This window comes from Wolffia australiana, chromosome 15 (assembly GCF_029677425.1).
Source record: "Wolffia australiana isolate 7733 chromosome 15, ASM2967742v1".
NCBI classification, from domain to species: Eukaryota; Viridiplantae; Streptophyta; class Magnoliopsida; order Alismatales; family Araceae; genus Wolffia; species Wolffia australiana.
In genome coordinates, this window is record NC_135849.1 from 10,778,931 (window position 1) to 10,804,403 (window position 25,473).

The 25,473-nt window shown below is 43.2% G+C and overlaps 1 protein-coding gene across 2 annotated transcripts in view; it reads left to right on the top strand.

Annotated features, from left to right (window-relative positions):
• The first annotated feature begins 4,875 nt into the window (after positions 1 to 4,875).
• The window catches only part of ABCC13 (multidrug resistance-associated protein 11), a 55,847-nt gene continuing 35,249 nt past the window's right edge, over positions 4,876 to 25,473 (top strand). Inside the window, exons 1-8 of one of the 2 annotated variants that reach the window (XM_078587387.1) lie at positions 4,876 to 5,184; positions 5,427 to 5,640; positions 7,565 to 7,726; positions 7,812 to 7,934; positions 8,446 to 8,546; positions 9,166 to 9,238; positions 19,537 to 19,791; positions 20,926 to 20,995. In XM_078587387.1, coding sequence (XP_078443513.1) covers positions 5,521 to 5,640; positions 7,565 to 7,726; positions 7,812 to 7,934; positions 8,446 to 8,546; positions 9,166 to 9,238; positions 19,537 to 19,791; positions 20,926 to 20,995 — 904 coding nt within the window. In that variant the 5' untranslated portion in view covers positions 4,876 to 5,184; positions 5,427 to 5,520. The remainder of the gene's footprint in view (positions 5,185 to 5,426; positions 5,641 to 7,564; positions 7,727 to 7,811; positions 7,935 to 8,445; positions 8,547 to 9,165; positions 9,239 to 19,536; positions 19,792 to 20,925; positions 20,996 to 25,473) is intronic. The other variant, XM_078587386.1, reaches the window with a different exon arrangement.

Below are 25,473 nucleotides of genomic sequence, written 5' to 3' on the forward strand. Positions count from 1 at the left end.
ATTCTCCCTTTGTCTCCTCTCCATTATCGATTCCATCTGGATGGCGTGATGACAATGATGGAGTGTGGATGGGGCTCATCTAAGTGAAGGAGGAGAATCAATTTCCCAATGTGTGCATTTGAGTAACTAAACACGTCTCACTCAAGGACCCACAAAATCATGTATCTGCTTTGTGCACATGTGATTCAATCATTAGTTTTAAATGTCACTTTGATTCTATTATATGTCTTTTCTGTAGGAATTCGTTACTTCCATCCAAATCAAGGCCATAGAGCTCAACACATCGCGCATGAGAAAAATGTCCCTCAATTTTGGATTACCTTGTTATTAACGTACTTCAAATCTTTGAGCTGATAAATATCACATTGTATAATGTTGGAAACTTTATCTTGCTAACATGATTAGTAAACACACATAATTGCCCTAAAATGAGACATCATTCTCCCAACAACTCCCATTAATAATTTGACATGTTCGTTAACTTCTATCTTGTAGAGAAGGTATTTGAAACTTCATAAATGACACCATGTTTCTTTGTGGAAGTATATGACATGTGTGTGTTGTTCCAGTGTGTTGAATAGTCCAAAATGACTATGTTATTATCATTGACATTAGGGTCCTCTTCGCGCATCTTGAGATACATGTGTTGTCATTAGGTGGAGCTCTTGATGGAATATCTTAAAGTTATCACCTTCACCGTTACACTACCCAGACACATAAAACATCATCCTCCATTTTTATAGGGTGTTAATATTATACCTTTATTAAAGTTCTCATCGTCATTGTCAGACTGGTCTATTGTCCTCGTCGTGTGGCCTTTTCAGCCTCCAACACTCGAGTCGAAGGAATAGAGAAACCTTTCTCTCTTGGATGATGAGGCTGAGGATGTGCATGATGCGCCACACATGACGCAACATCTACTAACATTTTCTTATATGTGGAGATATTTATTTTTCGTTATTGTTGGGATTTTAACCCATGATCGACGTGGCCTTAAATTTGTTGCATTCATGAATATCATTTTGAATACATATATGAGAATCTAAAAACATAGAAAAATCAAAACGCCTCTTTTTAAAGAAATTGCATGCGTAATTTCTAGATTCCTCGAGTGAGCTTCAAGCCATACAAGTTTGTTGCCTTTAGATGTACCCACTGATTGTCATAGTGTTATATATCGTCTTCTTTTTTCAAAAAAATTTGCCATAAATCTGATTTACTCTCCATCTAGTCTCCATTGGAAATATGGATCGTGAGAGAGGAAGATAATGAAGAGCAGGACAATCTAATAAAGGGCTCCCCCTCTAATTATAGTGTTCAGTAAATTTGTGTAAAAGTCTTTGTAGATATTTTGCAAATGTCTCTTATCGTTGCGAGCATATAATAAAAGTCATTGAAACTATAGTACATCAACTAACATAAAAAAATATAGTATATGTAACCCTCTAGGCACACATACTAATATAGTAACATAACTTTAATGTCCCAACAACCTTTATTTGGCCAACGCAATCAATTAATTACATCACATGCATATTAATTAAACAATTACAACACAATCAGTCAATTAATGGCATGAATCAACCTGATTGATGTTACTTATAACACGATTCATGGATTCGTAAGGATCAATTCAGTGAACTATTTTCTCGAATAGCACCTAACATCTGACCTTTATGTATCTATGCATCATATGGCTACGTAATCTGCCTTACACATTGTATGAGTAAGACTATGTATTGTTATTATATTTATACATTTTGATATCCTTTTTAGTATCATTGAATGGGAATGTTTAAAACACATTTTTAAAGACTAGTGATCACCCTATTATGATCTCACCCTAATTAACTTAATCATTCGACTTAAATTTTAAGCATCACACGTGTAACATAATGAATATATATATTATCAATAAATATTGAATGAGACATGGAACATACAATTGACTTGTAGGCCATGTACATTTCCTATATTCACAATGTATGCTTCCCGAACAAGTGTTAGATATACAATCATCGATTTAAGAGCAAATGTCTAACAATTTTTTGGAGTTGTAGACCTCGTCGCATATGTCAAACTCGTTGTTTTGGACAATGGATGGTGCCACATTCTCGTTGTGATGTCTGCTAACGAGCTCTCAAATGGCAAGTACTTTTGGTACACCCACTTTGGATCCACCCAATGAATGGTTGTGCCTAAATGTAAGAACACTATTCATAGTCCATGCATCATCAACGGGCGACACTTGTTTGTCCTCGTCCCTTATTTTTTCAAGCTCCCCTTTCATGTGACGATAAATGTGGTGTGTCCTCCATGTAATTCTATTTGTGTTGGGTGGGTCTAAGTCAACTGGCATTGCGCAAGGCCACAATTATTTAAATGTTACATCCTCAATAATACTCCAAAGCATATTAGCTAATCAAGTGAAAATCAGTAATTACATTTTTCATCTCATCTAAAACATGCCCCTTCGAAGGTCGATGTTGTTGTGCTACTCCATGTGATCTACCATTCATATTCTGGGTGATAGACAGATGTTTTTTGTCAATAAGTCTCTTTGTTTTGTTGTGTCATAGAGGATGGCAAGCCTCAATATGTTTCTAATAGACATCCGTATTCATGTCCACGTGTTTCTTGATATGTTTATTATTTATTGGTGAGTTATTCTCATGACACAAGTGGCATGCATTTTACCCATCACTTATTCATATGGTAGCAATATCATATACTGTTACCCATCTCGATATTGGCATCCCTCTTCTTCTCGAGGATTGGACGACGCTGTCTTGTATAGGTGTAAGATATTTGTTTTTTTTCAATATCCAAAATATAAATAGAAACGTAGTTTAAATAATTTATAATACAAATATAAGCTTCTAGGAGCTATACATAGTATGTTTAAGCATTTACTAATTTTATTAAAGTTTGTACAATTAATATTTCACTTAATCTTTTTGTGCTTAGTCCTGAAATAATAAAAAATTCACCAGACAATACAAAATCGCAGAGCCCAGTATGGGTCCATCACACATACAGTATTGACAAAGGGTAGAACACATTTTTTTAACTCAAATATGTTCAGAGGTATTTATAATATTTTAAATTATTATATATTTTTCATATGGGATAATACCCCATTTTTTAACCGGTACTCGAATATCACATACTGTTATCTGGTTACTGAGTTTTGGTAAGGATTTTGATATCCAATATTTGGCTATCTCATTTTGATATCGGGTATCAGATTCCATATTTGGTACTAACATCTGCCACGTACAGAGTCTTGATAATATCTGTCCCAATATCAAGTATCAGATAGATATTCAATATCTAGCCGATATCGGATATCCAGTATCTGAAACTGCCCCATTTATCTGAATATCAGGTATTGGTTGTAGGGAACGGCAAGCGTCATACGTCACGTCACACGTCACCGTGATGAAAACGCGATGGATGACATGACAGTGACAGTTTTAGGGGTACGTGACTGTGACAGTGACAGATGACGGAGGGGGTGTGACAATGATGTGACAGTGAAGGGGAGCCCAGGACGCGTGTCCGACCGTCACGGATGACGGCCGTGAGGTTATTTATAAATACATTAAAAAAATTAACTAAGGAGAGAACTAGACAATGTAGCAGCCGGGCACATGTAATATGGTCTGTAAACACGATGGACATATTGTCTGCATTCACATTATTAATCTTTATCGAGAGATTATGCAACTGGAAATATTATAAATAGTATGAACTGGATCTGACCGACTCTTGTCTGGTCATCGTAAGCATGCCCAAGATTGCGCCGATCGCCCTTCGCTGACCCAAAAAATACCCTTCTAGATTTCAGTCAACTTTACTGGATATCAAGATGAGAGAGAGAGAGTCTTCGTTTTAGTTGATTGTGCGTGAAACAGGAAACTCAAGTTAATGGAGGGGGGGGGCAGGAGTGTAGGCCGCGTTAAAGAGGACACCTTCTTAGACACATCGAACGGGTGGCTAATCACAAGATTTCTGGCCGATGTAGAGACGCAGAGTAGTAAAAACCAGAAGAGAGAGATAAGAGAGAGAAGAGAGAAAGACTCGTTGCTAATAATAGGTTTTCTCGCGTCACTGGTGGTGTGACGGTGACACCTCACAGTGACGGGGACGTGACAAGACACCCAATGGAGGGACGGTGAGGGAAGCGCGACAATAATTTTTGCATATGCTGGGATGCATGACGTCCTGGACGTGCCGTTCCCTAATTGGTTTTCAGATAACAGATATCAATGGGCGAACACTACTCACCGCGTCACCCTCACCTGTGCTGCCCATCACTCAATGCCTCAACATGTTAGTTAATGTGAAATGCGTGCATATATTATAATGTTTGCAACTAATACTTTAATTATAATTACACTCGTAAATAACATTATGTAGATATATAAATATCTATGCTGTCACCATCCATCCTCAGATCTCGTAATCCTTTCAATGAGACAGAGACTGATGGCACGTTTTTTTTCGTCCGAGTGGACGAAAACCGTCCCGTCCGTTTGTTTCGGGACGAACTTTGGGTCCTGGTTTTCGTCCAATCTCGCGGACTGGATGATTTTTTCATCATGGGATCAAAAAACCATCATATCCACGTCACTGCACTAATATAAATCAGGGTCGTCCGGGACATGGACAATGGATGGGACGGGACAAAGATTGTCTCGTCGGACGTCCAAAATCAGTCAGGGACGCGGAAGATACTGTTTTTCCATTCTGGGACAAAAAACCGTCCCGTCCACGTCCATGCACTATAAGAATTTTATGAGGCTGCATGAGGATAAAAGAGTAAACATGATTCTATGCCTAAGTGAAGTGACACGTTGACGCGAAAGCCAGGGCCAGTTTGCCACGTGGAGAAAGGTGCTGAGTACCCACGCGTGCGAGTATGTGAAAGTAGGGGGAGGTGGGGACTTTCCCGCCATAACGTGCTCTGGGAAACGGTAAAGGCGTTGAGCGTGCGACGACATTTCCTTGGACAGACGAAAATACCCTTAAACTGTGGACGTATTTACCCAACGGGTCACGTCAAGTTCCTGGTCGTAGATGTTTTATGTTCTGTTGGCCGACTCTTCCCGACTCTTTCTATTCGGAGTGTTCGCTGCAGTGATCATCATGGCCTTCCTCTGCCCTGATTCTTCTGGAACGGTATGTCGGTAACTTTCGCGATCTCATGATCCTTCTCTCGGTTCTCTCAGTTCGCGTCGTTTTTCGTATTTCCTCGCATCCGATTACTTCTTTTTTCATTTCCTAGATGTTTTAATGGCAAAAACTGGACAACATTTTCCTTTTGCCTTACTTGGAATCTCGTTTGGAAGGCGATTAAAGTGCCGATGTAAAAATTTTATCAATATTCTTCACATTTTATCTTCTGTCTTCTAAATTTTCAGGTTTACGATGGAAGCGGTCTCAGGTTGTGTCTGGAAGACTTATATCCTTTATGATCTTATTTGTCTCATGAGTTTTGACATGTTGGAGTGAAACATGAACTGCTTCACTTTCGATTCCTTAAGATTTCTCACAGCACTCGGACTCTGCGCAAATTTATTGATAATTCTTATTGTGACCGCGCTTTGCTTAAGGAACACGTCAAGAAGCTTCAATGTATGTCTAACGAATGACTTACTGAGTAATCTTTCTATTTAATCCTTGCACATGTTCTCATTAGACGTAATTTCCAACGGTAACGTGCTATTAATCGGTGCAGCATTGCAATATTTCGACTTTCGTAAATCACCCTACGTAGGAGGTATTATGTCAGTGAAAGCCTAGTTAAAGAAGCTGTATTGGAATTCGCTTTAACTGGACGCCTTGTCAGAGACAGAGAATAGAGATATAGAGAAAGGGGGGACGGAGAGAGATATATCGAGAGAAAGAGAGATTGAGATAGAGATAGAGAGAGAGGGGAGACGGGACGGAGGAAGAGGGAGAGGGAGAGAGAGCAGAGGAAGCGAGAGGAAAAGGGAGAGGAAAAGAAAGAGAGAGACAGAGAAAGAGAAAGGGAGAGGAAGAGAAAGAGAGACAAAGCGAGAGTAGGGAGAGTGCAAGTGAGGAAGAGAGAGAGAAGGGAGAGTGAGAGCGAGAAAGAGAGAAAGGGAGAGTGAGATAGAGAGAGAGAAAGAGAGAGAAGGTAGAGAGAGTGAGAAAGAGAGAAGGGAGTGTGAGAGAGAGAGAAAGAGTGAGAAAGAGTGAGAAAGAGTGAGAAAGAGTGAGAAAGAGTGAGAAAGAGTGAGAAAGAGTGAGAAAGAGAGAGAAGGGAGTGTGAGAGAGAGAAAGAGCGAGAAGGGAGAGTGAGAGTTAGAAAGAGAGAGAAGGGAGTGTGAGAGAGAAAGAGCGAGAAGGGAGAGTGAGAGTTAGAAAGAGAGAGAAGGGAGTGTGAGAGAGAAAGAGCGAGAAGGGAGAGTGAGACTGTGAGTGAGAAAGAGAGAGAAGGGAGTATGAGAGAGAAAGAGCGAGAAGGGAGAGTGAGACTGTGAGTGAGAAAGAGAGAGAAGGGAGTGTGAGAGAGAAAGAGTGAGAGTGAGAAAGAGAGAGAAGGGAGTGTGAGAGAGAAAGAGTGAGAGTGACAAAGAGAGAGAAGGGAGTGTGAGAGAGAAAGAGTGAGAGTGACAAAGAGAGAGAAGGGAGTGTGCGAGAGAGAAAGAAAGAGAGAGTGAGAAGGGAGAGTGAGAGTGAGAAAGAGAGAGAAGGGAGTGTGAGAGAGAGAGAAAGAGAGAGAAGGGAGTGTGTGAGAGAGAGAAAGAGTGAGAAGGGAGAGTGAGAGTGAGAAAGAGAGAGAAGGGAGTGAGAGAGAGAGAGAAAGAGTGAGAAAGAGAGAGAAGGGAGAGTGAGAGGGAGAAAGAGAGAGAAGGGAGAGAAAGAGAGAGAGAGAGAGAAAGGGAGAGAAAGAGAAGGGACAGAGAGAACGACAGAGAGAGAGGGAGAGAGAAAGAGAGAGAGGAGAGGGAGTAAGGGAGGGTTGAGGGAGGAAGAGAGAGAGAGAGGGCGGAAGGGAAATAGAAATAGAGATAGAGCGAGAAATTGCGTTCGTGTGTGAGTGAGAGAGAGAGACGGAGGGAGGACAGGATTGAGAGAGATAGATGAATAGAAAGACAGAATTCGTGTTTGTAACAAAGAGGGGGGGTAGATAGAGATAAATTGAGTGAGAGAAAATGTGTATTTGGGTGCGAAAGAGACGAGGGAGGGATAATATATGTCGATCGATCAATTGAGAGATAGTAGGTTTAACTTGCTTGGTTCTCTGCTATGGTTAGTGTGAGAGCATACTCTGGAATTTTTTTGACAGAAGAAGGCAATCTCTGACCAGAGTCCTCCTTTCTCTTCATCAAATGTTACGCTGCTAACTTTTTCATTTTTATTTGGAAATCCCTGGACAAATAATTATTTTGAATACCGTCAACTCGTTTGATTCAACGTTTTACTTTAATTTAACAAAATCACGCCATCTCTTAGGCTATATTTCTTGGCATGTTCAAACAATTAATTTCAAACTTCTAAGACGTATGAATGCTTTCATGAATTGCTGTAGAATGTGAGTGGAAATTACCTGAAGCTAGCTCTGTATGTCGGGCCAACACTGGGAGCACCTCTTTCTTTTTATGAAATACTTTTGCTCTATGCACAGTCCGGAAGGGGGGTTGTTCCTATATATCATCAGTGGGCATTTAGATGTTCCCAGCTTATCTTGTGGGTATGTTCCTGTAAACTTGTTTATGTTGCTCTGATTCTGTGAGGACGTAGTGAGCCTCTACAGTTGAAAACTTTTCTCTTTTCAGATGACAATTGGGGTGCTCCTGAAATGTGAACTCTGGTTTTCGGTTATATGTGGTCCTATCTTTTGCTTTTCATGGGCTGTGAAAGTTTTTCTCCAGTTTCCTCGTTTAAGCTCTTCTCTCAAGGTATAAAAGTATTTTTTGGTCCCATGCATTGCCTTAGCCTTTTTGTTTCCTACAATTTCTTGGATTTCCTTCTTGTTCGTTCTGCTAATACCGTGGTGGTCAAAATAATTACGAGACTAATTTTAAGTACAAGAAACCATTTTTGTTTAAAAATGATCGTTGTAAAACTTTGTTGGTATAAATCAGTATTTTATGACGCATTATCCGTTCCAATTAAAGTTATGTGGATTACTTCAACCCCTGTAAATTATTGTTTACTCCAGTTATTCATTCATCTTTTCTATAGTTTTGACCAATCATTAAATACCTTTTCGATTTATTTATCCTATCATTAACCTTGTATTTCCTTGAATGCACATATGGGAATTTTAAACTGTTATGGGGTTAAGTAAGTGTCTACAAATTCATAATTCTCTACTTTCTCTTGTTGAAAGAATTATCACATTCTTTATTCTATTATCTTTTTCTCGAACCATCTAGTGCTAGTACATAACATGAATTTTTTTTGCAGGGAACAGACTCCATCAGGGAAAGTTTTTCATTTCTTATTGAAGCCATGTTTGGGATACTAGTTATTGTTAGTAGAATCAGACCGTGTCTTACTCAAGAAAGGTACACTTTCCAACCCATCATGGCAGGCTTTGATAAGAGCATTTTTCCCTGTTCTGTGCGGAGCGGGAAAGAACAATTGTGTCATCTATCATACATTGTTTGGTAAAAAAAAAAATTACAGCGTACATGAAATCGGATATACATGTAAAACTGCATAATATTTCTGTGATTTTTTATGTGCTTACTCAAAAGTTATTCCTAGATTATTCCTCCATGTGGAAAATAATGAGCGGATAAGGCTATTCTTTCATATTATACTGGCCTAAGAGTTTTCACTAATTAATGTGTTGTGAATATTTAGGATATGAAATATGTGTTATATACCGAGTGCTTTATATTCTGAAAATTTATTTTTATGGGAAAAACTGTTCTCCCATCAATTAATACACAGTAAGGAGACTTTTTGCATCCTTAAAACTAAATAAAATTTATATTGAATTCATAACGTCTTTTGTGATAAAATATTATTCTCGTATCATTGTAACATTGAACCCGTTTTAGACTTGCCACTCATAAGACTTCATTTTCAACTTCGGAAACTTTTTAAAGTTTACACATAAACTATATTTTGACATCTTTTTCATTTCTTATTACAAAATTAATGTTGTGTTTCATGCAGAAAGCTAGAGTCTATTGAGGAGGTTCTTCTCTCGGATGACACAAAGGATAATGATTATAATTCTGGATCAAAGGTATCATTATTTTCTTGTCTACCTCAGCCACGTGTTATCCTTGTAGAAAGCCATTTTAGATCATCACTTTGTGCTATTCTGTTAAGATACTGAAGATTCAAAATAAAAATATTGATAAGAGTCACTCTCATTGTAGCACCAATCGCTCTGCTCCCCAGGCCAATATTCTTGCTCTTCCGCAAAAGAGTCACATCCTTCTCATGTGTTCTCTCCCTGATGCACACATAAGCAGCAGTCTCGGTGTTTAGGAGCCTGGAAAACCATAAGAAAACTGAGGACTATCTAATAAGTGAAGCAAGAGCAAAATCAAACATGACTTTTATTTTTTGGATTTCATGATATGATTTTGAAGGAAATCTGATTCCGAGAAAGAAAACGATGAGATTGATATGGACTTGAAAATCGGCCAATGTAGATAAGGACCTATGATGATGATTTTCAACGTGAAGCTCCAGCCCTGATGATGATCTCCCACAATGGATAGATATAAAAGTTTCTTTTTTTTGTGAAGAAAAGATATAAAAGTTTCTGAAATGAATGATGAAGCTGATGATTAATGTTCCCTCTCCCCTATTGATACTCAACCTAGATCAGGTAGAGAGAATAGGGATGTTTGGACATAACAAGTCGGAAAAGAAATCTTCTATAAGTGGAGTAGCAACGAATGAAATCAACATGTATTAGAACGATTAAGGAAGTCCCCGTGCCTAGTCAACTTCGATTTAGAGACAAAAGTACACTCGAAAGAACTGAAGAATTCAGATTGGTTGCTCCTTATACCGAAGAGGACAAAGAAGATGGATCAAAGATACTTCTATACACTGATTGATGGATAGGCTGGATCGGCTTCTCTTATTTTTTTCAGGTCTGATACGATCCCGGTTTGGGAATGTGATCGGTCCGCCCTTGTAACACACTTTCTAAACCAGAATGATATTCCAAATGATCAAGATTCGTCCACAGTCATTCACAGAGAGATGAGGGGGGGGGACAGACGAAAGAAGAGTTCCTGGGGTAGAGAGGAGAGAACAGGAATGGTTGCGAGGATGACGAATGATTGCCGACAAATGGTCGTTTCTCAGCAGGGGGATGATGTCGGGCCTGTGAGCATGGAAAGGGAGAGTCATGACCAGAACGGAGTAGAGGAGAGGGTACTAGAGGGACTCATAAGTGATTCTTCTTCCTGCCCTATCTCCAGGGAGGAAGGGCTTAAGTAGGTGCCGAAGCGGGCTGGACCTGCACTTCCAAGTTGGGCCCCTGTCGGGTCTTCTTTTGGCCATAAATGCGCTTGACAGACCATATTAAGGTCTAGAGAATCTCTCATCCCCCAACTGTATTTCGAGAAATGCCAAAATATCCCCTTCCCTCCATGGGTTCCTTTATTTATAGCAGGTATCTGATACATTCTTCACTGTACAATGTGACTTCGGTGTGATTTTGAAAATAAAATACACCAATTATTTAGAGATGGAATAGGGCTGAGGGGAGAAACGAGCAAGAGAGAGCGAGAGAGTTCCAGGGAATGAGAGGTGAACGGGATTGGTCGGAGGAGAGGATGAATGGAGGAGGCAGGGATCAACCAAGGACAAGCTGTCTGAAGATGCCGTGAAGTAGATATGATCACGAGGGATAGAATTTGCAAAGGAGAGAGACGTAACTTGGACGTTGAGGGAGAAGAGACAAGAAGCTTCCAATTCCAATGCATTCAGCCTGATCTCTTAAAGGGGAGGGCCACTCTGTTTCAAAGGGAATCCTAAAACGATGAAAAGACGGGTCTGACCTTCTGTAAGGTTTGGGATCGTATCACTATCTTTCTCGCTTTCAAATATTTGAAAACTCTCTTGTGTGTCCCCCGTGTGAACCCCCATATCTTTTACCTCTCTTATTATGATAAGTTTTATTAGGGCCTTTTCAGAAACAAGGTAGAAGCTCTACTTACCAGAATTCTTGATGATCCTATCATTGCAATGCATTTCATTTCTTAGCTTTCTTTGTCTTCTCTCTAACTCTCCTTTCCTCATTCCAGCTGACAGAACTTCAACTCTCTTGGGGAGGATCACATCATTTTCATTATTGTGTTGTCCCCCTATGAAGTCATTTTCACATGGTTTTCATCATTTTCACATTGCTTTATTTCAAATTTTTCTAATGTTACTAGGTAGACGCGAAGTAGATCTCTAGACTCATGTGTTTTCTCTATGTAATGTGCTGCAACTTTTGAAACAAGTGATTTTTCCTTCTTCAGGAAGAGTCATTTTGAGCTTCACCTATACATTTGTGACACGACATCAATGAAATTGGATTTTACTGCTCTAATACATTATTGATTCCTATTTCTTAATAAATCCCTCATGGCATGCCGGAATATTCAGCCTAAGAATTAAAAAACTTGGTAACCTTAAGATGCTTGTTCAGTTCTCAAGATTTGGCCTTTGCCGGCCCATCATTTTGAGTTCCCTTCAAGAGAGAACTTTTTTCCTCCGCCACAATTTTGGATAGAAACCTTTTTATTTCTATAGATGGAACGGGAGATAAATGGATAGGTTCTAAAATGGTAGAGAGATAATATGAGTAAAAAGATCTGTAAGGGAGAACCCTCAGTTAGAAGACACAATGGAGACATGGAGGATTTTTTTGAGGGGAGTCTCCAAGAGGAAAAAATAATCTTAGATGGGGTAGCTAGGGGCAGATGGGGGAAAGATAGATCCAACAAAGGACCCTTTAGTTAATGAAGACAAGAAGAAAGAACAATTCTTGATTCACAAACAAAGAGATTACAAGGGGTTTTATAGGGAGCCCTAATGGGCTAATAATAGAAAGGGCCCTTAATGGGCTAATAATAGAAAGGAGCTAATAATAGAAAGAAGAAAAGAAAAAAAAGGAAAGGAGACAATAATGTCAACACTCCCCCTCAAGCTGGAGCGTGGATGTTTTCCACACCCAGCTTGGAACAGAGCTCCTCAAACCGAGGGACATGAAGCCCTTTGGTGAAGATGTCTGCAAGCTGTTCAGCTGACGGAACATATGGCGTGCAGAAATTTCCAGACTCAAGCTTCTCTTTAATGAAATGTCGATCGATCTCAATGTGTTTTGTACGATCATGCTGGACGGGATCATGAGCAATGCTGGACGGAACAGCTGAACAGGGGAAGAAACCGGACACCTTAGTTCACGAAGCAGTTGGGTAATCCTAAGTGCTTCACAAAGACCATGCGCAAGGGCACGGAACTCCGCTTCAGCACTTGATCGAGAGACTATGTGCCGTCAATAGATCCATAGGCCCATCCTAAAGCACTCATTGGGAAACTTTGTTTTCGGGTCTAAAATTTTATTAAACTAGATTGTTTTGAATGCATGTTAAATCATGTTCTGCTGCACCACTCCCCACCCACCCATCCCTCCCCCCCCCAGCATACACACACACCCAAAAGCGGCCAACTTCTCCCACCATCCTCTCTATCCCTCTTCTACCCAGCAGCAGTTGGTCAGTTGAGTGTGCTCCTTTCCCTACGTCATTCTAGCAATGGATGGTCCACAGCACATTCAGGGATAGATGGGAGCCAGTATATTCTCACAATGGTCGACAAAATTTAGTGCAGGCAGATGGGAGCCAAGGTAGACAAACAGTTGGTTGACAGATTGGCAGCAAAGAGGGTGTGTTTGTGGCTTTGTCAACAAAGGTTGACAACAGACATAGCGAGGCAACATGACTGGCTACAAAAACAGGGACCGACATCGCTATAATAATTGGAGGAAGACAAAATTTGAATGGAGAAAGCACTCGCTGGGATGGAGGTAGAAATGGTGGTCTAATGACCCAGTTCACTGGTTGGGGACAAGTGTATTCTTATTTAAGGGGTCTGGGTGGTTGCATCGGGCCATGGGTATATGGACGTGGGACTGGTGCACCCGACAAACAATGGCATGTAGGTCTTATGGGAGATGGTCAAAGAAAGGAAGGAGGGCTCCCAACCAGTGGGAAAGGCAAGTCTCATGGGAGCGATGAATCAGTTAACATTCAAAACGAGAGGCAAAATGTCGAAGAAGGAGCGGTGAAGATGAGATCATGTCGAACAAAGTTAGCACAGACCGAATGAGATGTAATGCACAGGGATTTATCTGCAAGGAGAATCTGTTTCAGATGTTTGGAATGGGGCCACCATGCAAGTGAGTGCAGTGAGCAGGTACTTTTCCAGCTGTATAGAGCTATGGTCATCATCAATTTGATTGGTAGCCGGAAGGAGACAAAGGCAGTAAGCCCCAAATGCAGACGGGTGATGCACAAGGGCAGGGAGAGATCTAGTCGGGCCTTTTCAGGCAGCCTTCATTCCTAATAGGTAACTTGTGGACTGCACAATAGTGGCAGGCAAAATACCAGCACCATGGAAGCAAAACAGGACAAAGGGTTTCATGATGAAAGTTGATTTCCAAAGGCATGATTTCCGTGATTGGAAATTTTTATGGTTCTCTATGAGGAAGAGAGGTTTTCCTGTTGAATGTTTGGCATGGGTGTGGCAATGCATTATATCCCTCTCTTTTTTGATCTTGGCGAATGGATGCCTGGAGGGAAGATTGATTCATCCGCAAAGGGGTGTCAGACAAGTATTTCTATTGGCCTGATTATTGTTCGTCTTAGCAGTGGATGTTTTGGTGAATGTATCCTTAAAGCTTGTGCACATAGGTTTTTGAGGGGTGATAAGCATCTAACAAGAACTTACCAAACAAAGAGAAAGCGGGTAAATAATTCCACACGTGCGGGCTGATCCGACATGTGGGAGCATTTGAATAAGAGCGGGAAGGCGCCGTCGATTCAAGGCTATATAAGAGAAGGGACGTGTAACAGTTGAGCCAAGGGCTCTGCGGCAGGAGATTCTCTCCTGTCGGAGCTGACGACGTCCGATCCGGCCACCAGTCTCCAGATCTCAGCTAGGATATTCTCGTACTTCAATTCCTAGTTCTTATTTCTACTACTTGTAACTCTTGTATGCGACTTCATCTTTCTACTTGAGGATTTGATTTCTGTATGGGCGACGTACTAAATCCAGAGATCTCGCATTTCCGCTCGTGTTTGAGTTCATCTCCTATATCTCGAGATCTTGATAGTTAAGATTACTTCGGTATCTTAACAAGGGGTTTCCAGACCATGAGCTATCCAAATGACATTCCATTACTGTAATGCACAAATGACACTGCATTGTTTATTGAAGGCTCTATGGAGAAAGCTAGTTATGTCGCCACATTATTAGACTTATTTACAAAATTTTTGGGCCAACACATCAATGGTGACAAGCCTGCATTTGCAAGTAAAAAATCATTAGAGAGGAGGCACACTCCTCTAGAGTCATAGAGACAACCCATCAAATCACTTCCTGTGCATTACTGAGGCCTACCATTGATAGGGGATGACTCTTGAACACAATATGGCTGCTGGTGACAAAGGAGGTGGAAAGAAGATTAGATGGATGGCCAAACAGAGGTGAAGCTTGGTGCTACTGTGTCTTTTCTTTTTGCAATTCCAATTTTCTAGATATTCAAGATATTTATGGGTGTTGGAAAGCATTTGAAAGGTGTGATGTGGAGGTTTTTTTGGAGAGGATCAGAATTCGGGAATAATAGGGGGATGTCCTTGGTCTCTTGGGGATGTAGTGTGCATACCTGTGAATCAGGGGGCTTGTGAATTCTCCATCTTTAATCCATGAATTTGGCATTGTTGACAAAATGGGTGGAAAGAATTATGGGATTTAGAGGAGGATCTGTTTTTGAACATTTTGAAGTATAGTTATGGGTTGCAGCTAGATTGGGAGAGGCATGTAATTAGACTCAGAGGGGAATCTCCATTTTTGCGTGGCATGGTTTGGATCTTTCCTCCCACCCAGGAGTTGTCGGCTTCATTTTTAGGTAGTGGCTGGAGTGGTCGGCTAAAGGTACTCTACAACTGGAGTTTACAAGACTTTAATGCCCTTGCATGGATTCCCCTCACCAAAAGTCAGAGAATGTTGGAATTGAGCATGGAAATCAATGGCTATGTCGGAATTAAGGGTTGAAGATTTGATGGTCACGCAACTTGCACTCATACATTTTAGACCTTTGCACGAGAGGCAAGATGGCGGGGAGTGGTGTGGCAGTTTTTCTCTAAGGGATACATAAATGAAGATCAGAGAGGGAACATTGGATGATCCAACAACCAAGACCATGTGGCTTGTTGTGGATATTGTTCGTTCTGCAAAGATGAGACAGCCACTAGTGACATGAGTCTTCTGGAAACAAAACTCCCGGATGCCTTGGCAGGATGCATTATGTGCACAAGGGGTGAGGAATACTTCACTCATCTCTTTTTTGGATGTGAAAGTGGGCATCACAATAGATCCCAAAGTAGGCGAAAGGCTGTTAATAGTGATATGGGCAATCTGGATGCACCGTGTTAAGGTTCTGGTTTGGTAGGAGCTCCTGCTAAGAGAATTGGCCTCCGAAGAATCCTTCACAATAGATCTCGATAGAGGTCTTCAGAGGTTGACAGTACCAAACATGGAAGGCGGTAATTGAAGTCAACAAATCCAAAATGAGAACAGACAGAAGTGAAGCACAAGGACAGGAAGTTAAGAGTAAGAAATTGGAATGAGAGTAATTTGGATGAAGCAATTGGATCAGCATCCTCCCTCCTCTAATTGAGATGGATGACCAGTTTGGACTCTCCTTGATGACAGTGAAGCAGAAAATATCCAATCTTCCCCCTCCATTGATGTCAAACTGCTTTTTGATGGAAAATGCATCCTCTTTTTACACAATTTCTTCCTTGTTGAACTCCATGCTAGGGCTTGGAGGAAGGAGAGGAATGAATTCCTTAACTAGAATGTACATGAGGAGGGGTATATATACCCTAGGAGAGAGAGAGAGGAGAATATGAGTTAGTGATAAGTGAGGGAGCCTAGTGGGTTTATAGAACATGACCCACTAGGAGAGGCCTCTCACTAACAGCCCCCCGCAAGCGAGGTATGGATGTCATCCATGCCAAGCTTGGAGGTAGCACGAACAAGGAGAGGATTTGATAATCCCTTCGTGAGAACATCGGCCGCCTGGTCGGATGATGGCACGAAAGACAAGTCGAACAAGCCCTCGTCCATCCGCTCCTTGAAGAAGTAGCGGTTGATCTCCATGTGCTTGATGCGACCCGTCTGGCCCGGATTTTGAGCCAAGGCAATAGCCGATTTGTTGTCACAATAAAAGTGGATCGGACGGGTGTACTCGACGCGAAGTTCGCGGAGCACCCCGTGAATCCACTGAGCCTCAGAGGCCCCATCCGCAAGTGCCCGGTATTCCGCCTCTGCACTCGAACGGGAGACACGATCCTGCTTGCTGCTTTTCCAGCTCACAAGGCCCCCGAAGACAAAGATGCAAAGACCGGTGGTAGACCGGTAGTCCACAGTCGAGCCTGCATAGTCAGCGTCTGTATATACCTTTACAGTCGGCTCTGAGCTCCGGGGGAAGAGTAAACCCTTCCCGGGACAGCCCTTCAGGTACGCGAGCACCCGGTGAGCTGCCTGACGATGAATCTCATGCGGAGCATGCATGAACTGACTGAGAAGGCTAACTGCATAGCTGATGTCGGGACGCGTGTGGGTCAGATAGAGAAGTTTCCCCACCAACTGCTGATATTGATGGGTGCTGACCGGCGGAGAGTCACCCCCGGCGCCCAACTTGACGTTGGGGTCGATGGGGGTCTTCACAGGAGCACAGTCGGTCATACCCGTCAAAGTCAGCAGGTCCACCGTATATTTCTGCTGGCTGATGAAGATACCACGAGCCGAGTAGGCCACCTCGAGCCCCAAGAAGTACCGGAGCTGACCAAGGGCCTTGATCTCGAACTCGCGGGCAAGGGAGCGGCTGAGGCGTGAAGCTTCGGCAGTGTCCGACCCGGTGATCAGGATGTCGTCCACATAAACGACCAGGATAGCGACCCCGGCCGGGCCGTGACGGAAGAAGAGAGTGGCTTCCCCATTGCTCTGGGTGTACCCTTCGGCGCGCATGACGGAGCTGAAGCGGCCGAACCACATCCGCGGTGACTGCTTCAGTCCATACAAGGACTTCCGCAGTCGGCAGACGGTCCCCGGAGGCCCGAGAGGGTAGCCCGGAGGATGATGCATGTAGACCTCCTCGGTAAGATCGCCATGAAGGAAGGCGTTCTTAACGTCGAACTGGCGAATCAACCACCCATGATGAGCGGCCAGCGCCAGGAGGAGGCGGACGGTGTCCATCTTCGCGACCGGAGAAAACGCGTCGGCGTAGTCGACGCCGTAGGACTGAGTGAAGCCACGAGCCACGAGCCGCGATTTGCGGCGTTCCAGGGAGCCATCGGCGTTGTGCTTGGGGGTGTGAACCCACTTGCACGAGACGGCCGTCTTCCCGGGCGGGAGAGGAACCACATCCCACGTGTGGTTTTTGAGCAAGGCGCGCATCTCCTCATCCATCGCCGCTTTCCAATGAGGACAAGCGATAGCATCGGTTAAGCGGCGTGGAACGAAGACAGAGTCGATGCGGGTCAAAAACAGGCGGTAGGAGTACTCACCCTGGCGAAGGAGCGATAGTGAGAGAGGGGGTAAAGGGGAGTGCGGGTGCACTGGCGGACCCCTTTACGCAAAGCGATAGGCAAGTCAGGGGAGTCATCGTCAGCAGGAGAAGAAGACGACTCGGAAATGGCTGGCGGAAGAGAGGAAGGCGAGGACTCAGCAGACGGGGAGGGAGCGGAAGCAGGAGGCGAGGATTCGGGGGAGGAAGATAATGGAGTAGGCGCAATGGGTGAGGAAGGAAGGCCGACCGGTGGAGGAGAAGAAGAGGAGGGTGGAACGACTGTGGGAGGAGAGACGACGGTGGGAGGAAAGGGAGCAGCGGGCTCCAGAACCAGATCCGGCTCCAAGTGGGGGGCCGGAGGAGATGAGGGAGAGAAGAAGGGTTGAAATTCAGAGAAGGTGACATTGGCGGAGACGAAAAACCGACGAGAAGAGGGATGAAAGCATTTATACCCTTTCTGAAGACGGCCGCGGGCGCTCCTTGCAGGCGCTGCTCGCGGGCGCTGCTCGCGGGCGCTGCTCGCGGGCGCTGCTCGCGGGCGCTGCTCGCGGGCGCTGCTCGCGGCGCTGCTCGCGGCGCTGCTCATGGCGCTGCTCGCGGGCGCTGCTCGCGGGCGCTGCTCGCGGGCGCTGCTCGCGGCGCTGCTCGCGAGTGGCAGTTCGCGAGCGCGCGCGGCGCTGCTCGCGAGTGGCAGTTCGCGAGCGGCGCGCGGGCGCTGCTCGCGGGCGGCTGCTTGCGGGCGGCGGTTCGCGGGCGGCTGCTCGCGGGCAGCAGCGAAAAAGGCCCCCTTTTCCCAAATCAAGGAAGCAGGGAGAGGAGATCCGCGAGCAAAGAGCAGATTGAGAGGGTGATGGTGAAGAAGAAGAAGAAGAAGAAGAAGAAGAAGAAGAAGAAGAAGAAGAAGAAGAAGAAGAAGAAGAAGAAGAAGAAGAAGAAGAAGAAGAAGAAGAAGAAGAAGAAGAAGAAGAAGAAGAAGAAGAAGAAGAAGAAGAAGAAGAAGAAGAAGAAGAAGAAGAAGAAGAAGAAGAAGAAGAAGAAGAAGAAGAAGAAGAAGAAGAAGAAGAAGAAGAAGAAGAAGAAGAAGAAGAAGAAGAAGAAGAATGAATTCCTTAACTAGAATGTACATGAGGGGTATATATACCCTAGGAGAGAGAGAGAGGAGAATATGAGTTAGTGATAAGTGAGGGAGCCTAGTGGGTTTATAGAACATGACCCACTAGGAGAGGCCTCTCACTAACATTCCTCCCTCCTAGAATTGAGATGGATGACCAGATTGGACTCTCCTTGATGACAGTGAAGCAGAAAATATCCGATCTTCCTACTCCATTGATGTCAAACTACTTCTTGATGGAAAATGTATCCTCTTTTTGTAGAATTTCTTCCTCCCTTTGTTCAAACAAGGCTACACATGTAATTAGTATGCATGTGCGCACCCATCCTGCATTTCCTCTTGCTGTGATAAGTCTTTGGTAAAGGCTTGTCACACTTTAATGACATGGTGTTTAGGGGAGGACGGTCTCAATGGACCAAGTGCTTCATGATGTGGAGCTTTGTATGACATAATGGTTTAGAAAGGGTTGAAGGGAAGGCCATTTTGGTCATCATCTGTATTGAACATTTTATCTATTTCAATAGCATCAGGTTGGTCACTATTCTCAGGCAATCTCCCTTATTATTATTTTTTAAAATTCATCAGGTTGGAATGGGATAATATTTTGGCTTTGATGATCCAGGTGTATACCTTTCATGACTGTTGGAGCTTGCTGACTTTTCTTCCAGCGAAGTCTATGCTGGATCTTGGTGTTCTGAGACAACTCGAATTTCGCGATCTTACTCCACTTCCAGACCAAATTTCTCCAACTTCTTGCCATTTAACATTTTTTTCTTGTTGGACTAAGGAGAAAGCTATTCATCCGTCTGCTCCATCATTATTGAAGGTCATGTATTCTTCATATGGGTTGGCATACCTATGCTTGGGGCTATTAAAGGTAGTTATTTATATTTATTCTTTCTGACAGCTGTGCTATGACAAGATTGAATCCTTAGCATCCTCTTATTTGCTTTTCAAATGTACTTGTTTGAATCTGTTGGATGGAATTTATGACGATCAAGTCATTTACTTAGCATAAACTTCTCGTGTCTGGTAGATCCTTCTCAAAAATCCACTGGGAGCTCATATGAGAAAGAAAAGACAAGAAAGAGGGAGCCTTCAAGCTCTGCTGGTGCCAGCAGAGTGGTTCCTAGCCAGATTCAATGGCGGCACTCCTAGGAGACTGCCAAAATATACCATGACAAACCCGAGTCACCCTTACTAGAGTTTTATAGCAAAACCTAATGGTACAAAAACTCCAAAATAGTCAGATGGACCCCATTCATTGGGCTTGGGCATGCCTCTTTGCCCTTTTACTGCTTAGTCCTCTGTAGGAGCTTATCATTTTTCACTGAAAGAATGTTAGAATCATTGGGCTATTACCTTTGAATGTATCCAGAAAAAAAGAAACAGATCATACTTCAGGAGATAATTCCCTTTTTGTGTAAGTGATATATTTATTAATCTCACACGAGACTTGGATACAACAGATGGATTGATATTTTTCTTCCGCCTCTTTGTGTTTTTAGATTTTGAGGTTTTTCAGTTTTCCCCCCCAAATAAAATGGAGGGAATCTTTTCAAAAAATTGAAGCTATCTTCCAGTAGCTTCAATATGTGGTATTCACTGCCATTTTCTTAGAATTTGCAAAAATACTAGTCTCTAACCATCTCTTTCTTTTGGTTGCTCTTGACTTCTTTTCTCAATGAGAATGCTATTTTCTAACTGTTACTTGAAGTATCTATAGTTTTGAAAATTTGGGACACATGGAAATCAAGAAGAAATGAATTTTTCAGTCGATCAGTCCAACTGAATATTGAATAATTTTATATCACATAGTGAGCATAGAGTCCTCGCAAAACTGAGTTACTATTTTTTGTCTTTAGACCTACGGAAAACAATTATTCTACAGTCTAATGATTAGTCCTGGAAGAAGCATCTATCTGTATTTTTTATTTGGATACTAGTTTTTAACTTTACAAAATGCCCAAAATTTCATAATATTGATCTTTATTTGAATTACATCATTCAGATCACTAATGATGTCATGGGTTTTATTGGACCACTGCTCCTCAATCGGCTGATTTGGTTTCTTGAGAAAGGTTGGTGAAATTTCTTACTTGTTAAATGATAGCTTCATCATCTATAGTTCTTACTTTAGGAGCAGGAGCATTTGACAAAGTGTTAAGAAACACAAAGATAGAGGGAAACTCATTGGATCCTCAACCCCTCAGGAGTATTTCCTTAATTTGTCCTTAGATCAGTCTTGTTTTAAATACGTGTACCGCTCCCCTACGAAAGTTAGTGTAGAACTTGTTGGATTGGGAAATCCTCTTGACAGGCACCAATCTGGGCATGTAGCCATTTGTATCTGTTTATCTATACTCTCTCTTTATCTCTCCTCCCCTTAAATCCTTTCCTTTATAAAGATATAAATCAAGCCTCTATCACCTTCAAACACATGAATAATAATGAAAGGACGAGAATGGGGTGATGCAATCACAGGCCGGATATATGAGAAACTCCACCTCAGAATCACCTCACTAAGAGAAAAGCCCTTTTAGATCCAATTCGGGCTTATAATTCAAAGGGTCTTCCACACTGTTGAGGTAACTTGATACTCATTATGAGTTCCCTCTGTCGTTCAACGCGCCTGTATCCATCTCCCCCTCTCTCCCTTAACTCTCTTCCTCTGCCATCCCTTTGAAAGGGGGAAGACAAGCGCTTCGATGATGTACCATCCCCCTGAGGCCCCTCTCATTCAGGTCCCATGATGGCGAAACCACTGAGTTGACTATCCCTGCCTCTCTCTGTGCTCTCTTCTCTCTAGGTTGCGACCGTTCAGACAACCATTTTGAAATCTATTGAAATATTTTGGGAAGAATACATCTTGTCAGCCGGAACATTTCTTTTTTTAGTCATTTCTTTCTTTTATTCATTTCCATTTTTGATGCTTTCTGGTATTGGGCCTTCTACTATTAGCCCATGTGAACTTACAACTTGGCACATATATAAGCCAAGGAACCCCATCGAAAATATCAAGTCAAGTTAGTTTGTTCATTCCATTGAGTCTCGTTTCTCCTTCCCTCTCCTCTCTTTCCTATAGTGTCATAGAGAAACTGTGGAGAAGAGAGAAGAGGGAATTCAAGGTACATTGTTCATCAAATCTGAATCTTGGTACATCATTTGAGATGTATCAGGTTGTGGGGAGCGGGATGTCATGAGACAACAGAGGACCAGGACATAGTGATGGATAAAAAGCTTCTCAGGAGGCTGAGGTAAGGTATTTGCCACAGGCACATCAAGAGGAGGTTAGGAAAGAGTAATGGTACATGACAAAGTGGGCTGGGAGTTGAAGATCAGTTTTACTGACCTGAGGAGTGATGAGAGAGGATCAGGAAATCGAGTTGAATAAAGGAGTAAATTCAATTACGATGTCTTCAACGTAGAGAAGATAACTATAGCACTGCCATCTCATGTGGTTGTGATTATAGCCAAGAAAGAGATATTCCATGGTCTTGAAGAGTAGCTTATCACTAGGGGATTCATATGAAGGAAACAAATAGATGGCCAAAAATCAGAAAAGATGTCTCATTTTCGGTGTAGTTGTATCTACAAAAAATTTGTGGACGTGAAAAAGAATGAAGGCCAAGGGGTTTATGTGGAAGATAGATTTCACAAAGGATTATGACGGCCTTGATTGGGATTTCCTATGGGCATCTTTGCAATGCCGAGGCTTTCCAACATAATAAGTGGGGTAGACTAAGAGATGTAATTTGTCCTACTCATTTCCGGTATTGGTGAATGGGCACCCCAAAAGGAGTAGGTTTAGTCACAAAGAGTGCTTAGACGTGGTTGCCCTCTAGCACTGCTGCTTTTTGTCTTGACAATGGATACCCATGCCATAAGCACAACAAAAGCTTGCTCTAATGGTGGGGATTTTGGAATGTAGTTTCACAACGGATATCCGTCTGCTATGATACACAAATGGCACTGCATTTTTGATGGAGGGTTCAAAGGAGGAGGCCAAAAATCTATCCATACTGTTCGACTTGTTGGCGGATTGTTCAGGACTACACATTAAATGCGCCAAGTTAGCCTTTGTTGGCTTAAAGTTATCGGAAGAAGAGGAAGTCCTATGTTCTAGGGCTTAGGGACGCCGAGTGGGACATTAACCCATGATATATTTGGGTCTGCCTGGTTCATATCAAGAATATGGATTGATTAATAGTGTTAGAGAAGGTGGAGCAAAAGTTAGAGGGATGACGTGCAAGAGTGCTGTAGAGGGACGAATCATAGGTGTTATTGAGACACATGCTCTCATAGATACCCATCTTCTACCTCTCAGTGCTGAAATAATTAATGGGGGTGGGCAATCGCGTAGAGGGTATAAGGACAAGATCCTTTTGCCGAGATAATGGGCAGAGGAAGGGAGGTAGCCCTATTATGTTGGGACATAATGTGCAGATATGATTACATGGGTTTGGAGGACAACTATGAATCTAGCTTGGACTGGGAGAGTAGCACGGCCATGGTCTGAGTGTCCTCTACGTCTTGGTATAGGCCAAGGCAAGTCTTCCTCAAGTCTGAGACGTCTTCAATGCCAAGCTGGGGGATGGTACATCCTTCCAATTTTGTCTTGATGAATGGTAGGCTCTCGACTCACTAAAGATGAAGTGCCCACACCTGTTTTCCCTTGCATGGACCCTCATGCCAGTCAGGGAGCACTGGGATGGCGGGTGGAATTCATGCTTGGTCAACATCCTATCTGACCAAATAGTAGAGAATATATTAGGATGCAAGATACCTTAATCCTCCTAAACCCATAGAGAGAAACACAAGACAGATGGAATTGGATACGCATATCAGTCTCTACGGACTCAATGTTGGCCCTCCCTTGTCATCCCTCGTTAAGTTGGGTGTGGCTGTTAGTATGATGGAAAAGAGGGTTCACATGAGATGTGTGACAGTCTAGTTTACATTACAAAGGGCCATTTGGGTTTGTGAAGAAGGTTATCCTCAGTAAACTCTTCTCTAATACACCAGGTATCTTAGCATGATTAATATGTGCTGGAAGTTGTTGATCACCTCAATGTACCCTGGAATCTCAAAGGGGAGGCAAGCTAGAGCTCCAGGAGATGAATGAAAGAACGGAAGAGAGAGATAGTCTTCAAAAGAAAAATAGTCCGTTCACTTCTTGTTTAGGGTTAACACCCTTAAAAAGAGCTTAATGGGTTTAGATCTTATTGTTCGAACCCGATAAGCTTACAACAGTCATAAGTTAATGTAGCCCTTTTTCTTCAAAAAAAAAAGTTAATGTAGCCCTTACATGAGATGTAAACACAGTTACAACTCTAATAGTGAAAAAATTTAAATGCAAATCTCTAAAAATATATTACTGGATTAATCCCCCACGGCAGACTCCTCGCCGAGGGGTGCCCTCTCCTTCCCCCTCTCCTTCCCCCTCCCCAACACCCACGGCAGACTCCCTGCCACGGGTGCCCTCTCTCCCCTCCCCCCCTAAGACCCCCCGCCAAAGACCCCCGCACCCACCCCAACACACCCAACACCCCCCCCTCTTCTCCCCCAGGATCTTCCCCCTGGTGCTCCCGCCAGAATCTCCGATCTGACCTGAAAAAGACTTCAACAATGAATAGGGCCCTAATTGGTGATCACTGGAGGAGTCATCGAATAGGAGGAAGCACTCGATCGCCCCTCCATAAAGTCCATCAAGTCGAGGGGACACAATTTCCAGCGACTGGCGAGAGACGAGGACCAACACGGACAACTAAGTAATATACTTCAGGAGGGAATTCCTTCCTTGCCCCATGGCCAAGCCAAGATCACTGAGCCCCCAGGGGACTCCCTCCCCGGCGCATCCCATCGCAACAGACAGACAGACGAGGGATCTCAAATGTCAACGCTGGCCGGAGAAGAGGACGAGAAGCCACGGAGGTGCATTACTATGCAAGACCAACTAACCGAGAGTCTAATAGACAGTCGGTGCTTCGAGGCTATGTCGGAGGCGGGAACTCCAGTACTAGGCTATATGAGAAGTTTCCTTATGGACATTCCCAAGTCAACCTGAGGGGAATAGCACAAATGAAGAACCGAGCACCTCGAGAAGACAAAAACAGTGAGCGGGAACTATGCTGCTTTCGTTGCCTCACAAGAGGGCACTACGCCCGAGAGTGCAGAGATCCACTGACATGCAGGAACTGCAAAGGACTAGGGCATCGGCAGTTATGCCCAATGGCAGGTCGCACTGCTTCATGGAAGGAGATCTCAAGAGTTGACACACAAAGGAGAGAAGAAAAGACCCCATTGGAAGGGACTGCACTAGGGGGGAGGGCGAACGCCCACAAGCAGTCTTTCCAAGAATGTCTTTTAGGTGAAGTGGTAAAAGGACCCGTGGATTATGAAGAGGTCAAGAGCGAGCTGTGGAGTAAATTCCCGCACTTGGGAGAGGCAGAACTATGGAGATTGGACTCAGGAGATCTCTTCTTGCGGGGGGTGTCGATGGCAGTGTACGTGTCGTTAAGCGGATGGACACAATCAGCCTCTGGAAACAGTTTGATAA